Source organism: Opisthorchis viverrini (assembly GCF_000715545.1).
Source record: "Opisthorchis viverrini unplaced genomic scaffold opera_v5_52, whole genome shotgun sequence".
NCBI lineage: Eukaryota > Metazoa > Platyhelminthes > Trematoda > Opisthorchiida > Opisthorchiidae > Opisthorchis > Opisthorchis viverrini.
The window spans coordinates 241,573-251,007 of NW_008751708.1; the positions used below are offsets into that span (position 1 = coordinate 241,573).

The window sequence follows — 9,435 nt, forward strand, 5'->3', positions numbered from 1 at the left end:
ATTTACGATGTCCGGTGCAGCTTGAAAGCGCCGAAACGAAGGCTCTGTGAAATGCCTGTGGCGACAATAAAGGTGGTATATTTGAATTTGCTGTAGCCTTAAAACAAAGAGGGGGCTATGTACTTGTGTATGACCCTGATAGCTTTTGAGCAACTTCTAGAGCTCAGGCGGGCTTGTGTGCCTCATCGCTATTCAGCTGATTTCTTTCAAAGATATTGCACTAAGGGCCGGCACTTAAAGAGTCCCGCACAGACTCGCTGGCATTTCTCATAACCGAAGCCACCTTGAATTCATGGTCCTTTGCCAGAGGCTTCAGTTTTTGCACAGACTGATCGATGTCCTACCTATTCCCGCGTTTGCAAGTGGCCATAATGTGTCGAACATACCTTTAGAAGGAATATAGATCAGGTTGTTGACGGCAGAGTCATAATTGGTGCACTCTGAAAACTAGTCGTGAACAAAATGGTCGTCAGCTCCAAGCTAAGTCCCCAAAGAAAACCCTTCTGTTTGCTGCCTCGGGGGTCAGACTTATGAATCAGAGACATAAGGCAGGGTACCTTAAACAAACTCTTCAGCCTTGGAAGCTGGAAAGTATTATTTGCAGCACTTTACTCACCGGCGTTTTCCCACACTCTCTCCCCACCCATCGAACTATGCAATGTATTCAACCCATCTGCCAACCCGCTAGCCACTATTCGGTGTCTAAACCTTTACCCAGAGAAACAAACCAAAATGATCATTTATTAACCTCAAAAGATCTGATCCACATTGCGACCTTTAATATCCGTACCCTGTGTCAAGTTGGACAACAGGTATCCTTTGCATCCCTTATCTGTTGATGTGTGTCCTTTCTCCGAAACACGCATGCAACATCTCACTTCGGTCGTGCACCTCAAACCGATCAGGACGAGCTCAGATGTTCCACATTTCACTCTTCGCGTATTTTATGATCCTGACGCAATAACTCGTGGTATCGCTGAAAGCGCCTTACTGGACTGGATCCCAGTCAATCTTAATTTATCCGCTATAAAACGTTGTGCCTATGAAACCAATGTGCTGGTTTTAGCTGCTACAGTTTCAACAACCAGAAAATGGGAGTGTGGAACATACAACCAAGCCTTGGAGGTGTGTTCAATCCGTTCGGAGATGGGGTAGCAACGAATTGAAGATGATAGCTTTGATGCACGAGCGTCATCATCATCATCATCATCGACAGCATGACATCAGTGTTCAACACTGATGCTTCACTGCCGTAACATGAGCGTCACTGCTTGACATCTTCCGTATATCTTCTGTGCTTAGGGGCTCGCTTATGATCCATGAAGCAGTAAACAAACCACATTGGTTGGCTCGCCTGCAAGTACGAGGTTTGAGTTTGATCCCACCCAGTCTTGTAGCAGCACTTTGCAATTGTGAAGCGCATGCCGAACCGTGCGGCAGGGTTATTTAGGTTATTAAAAATCGTCTATCTGGGAAGGATCTGAACCGCATATTCAATGTCTATGAGCGAACGTCCCGGAAGCATTTCCACTTCCGAGACCTCATATTTCAGACAGAGAATTTTCAAGCAGCATATCAATGACAAATTTGAAGAAGAAAGGGGAAGGCGGACAGCCTTGTCTTATACTACTGGACGTGGTGAACTCAAGCGAGAGCTTTCCGTATACTCATGCGCGCCCACAGGAGTTAGTATACTGTGCCCTCATAAGGGATAGAAATTTGGAAGAGACACCTTTGACCACCAGACACTGCCAAAGTTGCTGACGATCGGAAGAACCGAAATCGGCTTTTAGGTCCCAAAAACGACTGACGTGGGATGTTTGAAGGAGTGACGATGTTCAAGAATATGTCTCAAGGTAAGGATATGATTGATGTATCCTCGACCAGGACGAAACGCAGCCTGATTCTCACGAATCTGCCTCTCTCGATAATCCATCAACCTGCACAAAATGAGTACGGTTAACGGTCTTGCTCCGTGCGATTTTCTGGCTCAGTTGAGACCAGTGAAGGTCGATGCGGTAAATGGTATTTATTCATCGTATCAGCATCCGCTCCAACAGACTACAGTTCTGAGCCTAAAAAGGACGAGTTTTATCAAAATCTGTCACGAAGCCTAAAAAGGACGAGTTTTATCAAAATCTGTCACGACTGCTTCTGTTGGCAAGAAGGATGAATATATTAATCCTGATGGGTGCTAAATTTGTACGAATAAGCACGGAGGAAGCGCATTTGGAATGGATGATCAACGTTTCGATAATCAGGAGTGAATTTCAATTATGTGCAGCTCATCGTCTGTTCCTCGCCAGTACGAACTTCCAACACAAACGCTCACATTGAGTTACTTGGAGACCACCAACCGCAAGATGCTGGTGGATCCAGTTGGACCATGTGGTTACCAGTTTCCGATGGAGAGCGTCAATAAAAGCTTGTCGTTCTTTCTGGTGTACGCAGCTTGACTCTGATCATGCCCGGCTATCACTTCGCTTTCAGTCAGCATTACGCGTGCCAAAGGTGAGCAGTGTGCCAATGGTACACGGTTCACAGCTGATACATTGAATTAACTTTATTGTGGTTACCCACTCCACTACGAGCCCCTTTTTTGAAAATGGTTTCTATCACCGATTCCCCTCCCCGTTTCTCTCGGACTGTCTCCTTCTCCCCAAATGCAGGCAAACAGATCAAACAAGCGGTGACTGAGGATGTCATCTCCATCCTTGTGAAGCCATCCAGACAGGGTGCTCATTAGCGCCTGAGAGAACATATGCAGTCATAAACCTCCGAGACCGTAGGGGTTTCCGTGTCTACCGTTCAGAGCTATACGTCAGCTGTAGGCTCCAGATGAGGGGCAGCTGTTTGAAGTATTCGGCCTGCCGGTCGAGCAGTCGTTCACTCAGGATGGTCGATCTGTTTTAATGGTTTCGCTCACAGGTGGTTTCCTGGTACTGGTCGCACGGACGAAGTCAAGTGAACTTCGGGTATTCCCGACTTTCTGGACCCCTTTCATTGCCACCAGACTTCACAGTCGGCTTGCGCACTCACTTTCAGTTGACGTCTGGTAATACGTCCGACTAAGTTATGTTCCTGACCGGCGGGGATATTTCTCCAAGATTTAAAGTGCCACTGTTTCGTCCGACATCCGGCTCCTGAATAAGTCTGATAGAGGCGTGCCACGCAAAAATCCCAGTACTGTGCAAAAATGGGGACCTTGTCCCAGTGTGAGCTCACATCGGATGGTGGAGCAGTTGGACGAAACTCCAGAGGACGATTCTGCTAAATTATTTTGACATCCAGATCTGCCACTCTCAGTTGCTAAGTAATGTGTCCGCACTTTACTTGGGGCCACTTTTCGTGGTCCTGAAAAATGAAGGGAGAAGCGACTCCGGATGAACACGTAGTCGGAATCCACAAATGTGTACCAATGAGTGACAGTTAATGATCCGCGACAATGTGATCAATTTAGTTCTTAGCCTGCACGCCCTTAGAGGACACCATGTGGCCAGACGACTTTAGCTATTTCGAAAGTTATTAAAAAGCTATTATACAAACAACCGGCGGTCAGCAATCGTTCACCATTGTCCGTACGTACCGAGTCCACTTCACTTCGACCTAATTGAACCTCAGGTTCGCTAAGCCTGTCCACTTGTGTGTTTATATCTCCGTCAACCAAACTGATTTCTGAGCATTTGGCTCGCCGCAACAGGGTATTCAGGGCATCGTAAAACTTGTTTCTGATGGAGTCAGAGGTACGCTCGGTTAGGTCGTAGGCAGACACGACAAACAGACATCGATCAACTTATCGCTTGAGACTTCTTCACAGATATTGCCGGACGAACCGCACACAGGTGGTTATTAACCGCTATCCGGTCAAGCAATGAAACTTCCGCCCGGTGACTTAAGACGATCCCAACCCCTGTACATCCTGCTGCAGCAGCCTCTGGATCACCGGAGGTGCGCAGCCGAGAGCCAGTGGAGAGTGATGAGGCGGTTAGCTTAACCGCTGCTCGCATCTTGTTTATGAGACACAGCACACACCAATGCCAATCGAGTCCACTGTGAGAGCAATAAAACAGTTTGTTGTGCTGCTTACTTCAGAATGCGACCATTTAAAGCAGCCAGATAAACTGGGCGTCGACGTTTAACGGTAGACGTCGAGTTGTATGAGGATGTCGGCACCGGATGACGCGCGGATGTTGCTTGGAAGACTGATGCAGGACGAGCGGAGTCATCAGTCCTAAGTTTTGGGCCTACACGGAGAGAGTTAATAATGGGGTGGGGATAGGAGAAAGAAAAAGTATTTGAAAGGGGAAGTGGGGAGGCGTCAACATTAGCCTGTTTCCGTTCACCCGCCATGCTGTATGCAGCAGGTAAGGTGATTCGGCTGATGGCACCACGCGGCGGTTGATTTGGCATGGGTTTATTGGCTTGTGTGCAATTCATGTTTGTACGTGGGTTTGGATACTGCCAGGACGCCTAGATCTAGACAGAAGGATCAATAGAATTCCCAACTAAAGCCTTTGGGTCAAAAGCCTGGTCACAAGGCTGCGATGTTTGGCTGGGAACGCAAGTGCACTTCAATTTTTACAGGACGGGTTGCTATACTTGTTCCAATTCCAAGCCTGGAGGCCCAGGAAACTGTTCGTCAGACTTCTAACCATTAACCAACCTGGTATAAGACTGCAAGTGTCGCATGAACAATTCTCCTCCTAGTATAGCTCAGTGGGTCGCGGAAGTACGCAACCGTCTCTTAGTGACGGGTTTTGAGTCGGATAATCAGATTCATCCAACTTACTAGGTGAGTAGCTTGTTGTGATCATTGTTTAGTGCCAAACTGAGGACAGAACAAAGTCCGGATTTGGGGAGGGTAATTTGCGCACCACTGGCCTAGGAACGAAAGTACATGGACTGAAATGTTAGGTAAATTGTGAGTATGAAATCTGAGTGTAACAAATTGCTACAGTCACTGCGTTATTGAATGGTTCTAGGTGCACAGCTAGTTCTCTAATACGCTCCGGTCCTTCACTAAACTGCACCAGATTTCTGTGAGGTTCACCATTACCCCGTGACACTTGGATATTAGCTTCCCTTTAGGATGGGGTCTGGAAAAATCTGCGGTATGGTATCCTCGGAATAAATGGATTAATCCTTAGAGTTATGCGGGTTTTCGCTGACGACATTTCGCATTTCGCTTCCTCAGGTTGTTTGACTCAGAAGTGATTCCGATTGTGTGGAAACGAGTTGCTCCCTATTTATAAGGGGAGACGGTGACCTGATCTTGTGAACTGTCCCCTGTCACACTACTCCCTATTTCGTCGGAACTCATAGAATCTGTTGTGGGGGGTGACCTGTCAGACTTCCGAGTCACGTGGTGGTTCAAGTGCTTAGCATGGATTCCTCGAGCGCTGCTTTCATCTGACCAATCTGCTGTTAGCTCATAAGAGCTGGGTAAAATCAGTAGGTATGGAGTTGATGTTGTTTTCCGGATCGGAAGCATTTATCCAGGTCCAACTCGGTTTGCTTCTGCAAGAAATATAAATATACAGAATGGGTGGGACATTTCTACACTGATTGAATCATTATTTTCAGGGACACGAGCGATATCTTCCTACTGTCTTTTTCAACCACAGGTTTCTCATCGGCCCAGTAGAACCACAATGAACTCTCCAATCAGTATCTCAGTCGGATACTACGTTTGCTGAACCAGAGATGATGATCCGGCCCTTATGTTCAGCCGCGTGGTCGTTACTCAACAGAATATAAGCGCTACTTAGACGACCACATTACGGGTTTCTCAACTTATCCACTCCTATAAAAATTAATGTCTTCGTCCGACCGTGATCTCTAGTATCCATTTTTGCAGGTGTTTCGTACTGTATTGGTGATTCCAGTCACAAAAAAATGTTGTTCTGTGCTTCTCGGTGTGAGCCCGATCAATTCTAAACGACGATCGTATGCAGACTTTTGTTTCCGAAACCTGCTTGAGAAATGAGTGTTTCAATAAGCGTCCTTAGTAGTTCATTGCTCATTACTTACTTTCTAACAGTTCCCATCTTTTATTCTTTTTTTCGGACTTCGCAGTTCCATTCTTTTTACGCCACTGTGTTAGGCACCCCTACGTATTTGCTCGGAACGTTGGTACCAGGGCTCAATATCCGAAATCGACCTTGGAATCATTGACTGAAGTCACTACTAAGCCCACTTTTTTATTCTGTTTCAGCTTTGCTTATCGTCCCCATGGGCGATCTAGAAGTACCGGCCAATAACAACCACACTGATGCTAATAAGCCAATCCCACCAGATGCACCAACTAACGGAGATAATGCACTTCCTCATGTAGAATTCACAGTTCTACACAACCGAGCCAAGCACCACTTCACTCTTCCTCCCCATACTACGGTGCTTGAACTGAAGCAGGCTCTTGAGCCGTTAACAAAAGTTCCAGTATCTATGCAAAAACTCATCTACCGTGGCCTTCTGGAAGATTTTACCCAAATACACTCTTTAAACCTAACTTCGCGGGACGCAAAACTGATGCTAGTTGGAGCCAGCCAACTGGAGGCGGATCGGCTGCGGCAAGCTGAAGAGGCTGCTAGTTCTGCAGTAGGAGATGTAGCAGAACAGAACAATCAAACGGGCGACGGGGAATTGAGTTGGTGCGAGCAAACTGAGCACAAGCGTGTCCTGGAACGGTTCGGAAAGCCAGAGAATGCTATGGTTGGTATTCTAAATAGTGAAGAAATGCTAGCTCCAAATGAATGTTTGACGGGACTGTGTGATAAACGAGGTCAACCTTTACGTCTACGAATTCGGCCGGATACTTGCGAACTGTGGCTGGCTACGAATGATGTTACGCACAAATTCCCCCTATCCACAATTCATGATGTTGTCAGCCAACCAATCAAGGATCATCCAGAGTACCATATCATGGCGTTCCAGTTAGGGCCAACTCCGAAGTCACGCTATTTTGTGTACTGGTTACCGTCGCAATATGTGGATTCAATCATAACGATGGTACTACAACATAAGGTGCTACGATTTACCGATCGTACACAGCACTGACCTCTTATTTCGCACATGAGTTCCCCGTTATCTCACAAGGTTCGTGGTGTAGGGAGGGATCTCAGCTGCAGACTTGCTTATCTCTCATTCTCTACCATTTGAGATTCCCGGTGTTCACTATTTTGAACTCTCCTTGTATGTGTACAGTTCATTCGGCTTTTGTTTGCGCAAGTGACACTCTTGTCATCATTCTCCTTTTCTTTTTCTGGTGCTGCTAATCGGTCCAACGAGATGATTGTTATTTTAAAAAATTTCAGTCTCCTCTTTGGAGGTATGAAGGCCGTAATCAGGAACATGGAGGTCATGACAGGTTTTCCAAGGTCGTGGCGTCGATCGCTACCCCAGAGGGTCCGTTTGGTTGCTCTGTTGGCTAAGTATTCTCTACTCCACGAGGAAGCTCATTTGAGGGATATCAGGACGCCCTCTCGTTTGGAAATTTCCCTGTAGGGACTGTCTTCGATGCCTTTCCATGGATGTGATTTTTTGGACAGTACTCAGTAGCCTTCTGTATGGCTGAATGTGAGTACGACGCACCAATATGATAAGCCCCCATATTGGTCGTTCTTGGCTGTTATTTGAAACAACACGAAAAATTCATTTGATGCTATTCAACCATTAAGGAACCTAACCATATGAGAGCTGCGTCCTCATGTTGCTGAAAAACTAGCGTCGGAAGCTAGGATACTTTTTTTTACAAAAACACATCGTTTGGTTTTGGTGCCCATCACATAGGTGGTTGCCGTGTGACCCAGGTGTAGAAAAAGCATCGGAATGCCAGGATTGAGCTTGATTCGTAGATCTTCCTGTCAGCAACTCGCGTCTCGATCACTGAGCCGTCTCTTGCCGCTAATACGTTTCCGCAGTATTTCATATTGATTTACTGCTTCGTCGTATTTTCTAGCTTCAGTTCTTTGTGTGACCTTTAGCACCGCTAGCTTGCTAGTCTGTCCACCGGATCAATTCAATTCACGTCCACAACAGTCTGCTTGTGTTACCATAGCCAGTTATGTGGACCACTGTCATAACAGTCTTTCCTGTTTCGAGATCCAAACCTATGGAGAGGAGCTTTACGGGTATTGCTATTATTTTCTCCGAAGTCATCAAAACTAACATTGGGCATTGGCACTTTATTGCACATAGATGTTGACGTAGTTTAGAAACTCTTTCAGGAGATTGTGTCCCATTGTGACAAGACAGCAGTAACTGGCATGAGACCGGGGTCTCCAAATTATGTGCAACGCGCCCGATTCAGCCTCTGGGTTCTTCGTTGCTGAAAGCTGGAAACCGTTTCTTCCTACTACCACAAAACGTATCGAATAGAATGCATTTGACTTGACATGGTAGACGGTTTGTGAAGGATGAATTTCACGAAAATAACCATGGTCATTTTGCCAGAAGTTAATTGATTAGACGGTGAAACCTCTGCGTTGGTTGTTCGTCTGCTCATGCGTTAGTTTTCTGTAAAGAACCAGGGAACACTTGAATGACGCGCGAACCAGGTCTAATGACCGTGGTCAGTCTGTTTTACTTAGTACTTGTGATTTTCATGTCTCTGTCAGGATGCGACCGCTTTTCATGTCGGTTACAAGCCACTGGGTGGGTTGATAGTGTTTGACAAAGCATCACTCAGGATAGTTTGGTAATTTTTATGGATCAAATAAACTGCAATCACACTAGCCTCCCACTTGGCTTGTCCTGTTCCAAAACAGGCTGGGTGCTCTCAAAAGTTGGCTTGATGGGTTCGGTGATGTATTGAGCGCCTCACAGCTTCATTTGTTCATCCGTGGAATCCATTCAGAGTGCGGTATTGCGAAAGCGCTGGCGTACATTCATTTAGTGCGCAAAGTGACAACCGGAAAGGTCATCCCAAAAAAATTACAGGCAAGCTTATTATCAGCTTACCATCTTCAGTGAACTTTCCTGTTGAGCGGCTGATACAGGAGCAAGCACATCTGATGGAAGGGTGCAATAGAAAATCTTGATTTAGTGAGCCATTTGTGGAATATATTTGCGTGTCCGTTCGTTCTTATACAATCATTCGTTCCGATGGTGAACTGTCAATGTGAAGCTCGTAGTGATAAAATTTGTTCCTACTTTTGTCATTTACTTTACCGCACTTCGGTCTGGTCTCTCAGTTGTGGTAAACTTACGTTACCAGTTGGCAAACCCCCCAAATAAGAATGATGTACTACTGGTCAAAGTAAAGAGTGAATGTACATTTCAGTACCTCACATGTGTGTTATTTGTGAAGTTAAATTTATCCTCCAGGGCAATCACCGCAGGGAAAGACAAGTTCTCGCTCTAGCTGTGTGAACAATATGGGGTGTGTGAAAGTTCTCGTCCATTTTCTAATTCTAGAAGAAAAACAATGTAGTTGGT

General features: G+C 45.9%; 1 protein-coding gene across 1 annotated transcript; it reads left to right on the plus strand.

Annotated features, from left to right (window-relative positions):
* Positions 1-6,216: 6,216 nt before the first annotated feature.
* Positions 6,217-7,056, plus strand: T265_13278 (hypothetical protein; the record flags this gene model as incomplete). Its single annotated transcript, XM_009168119.1, has 1 exon — positions 6,217-7,056. The coding sequence occupies one exon, from the start codon at positions 6,232-6,234 to the stop codon at positions 7,054-7,056; it is 825 nt and encodes a 274-aa protein (XP_009166383.1).
* Between the last annotated feature and the right edge of the window lie 2,379 nt (positions 7,057-9,435).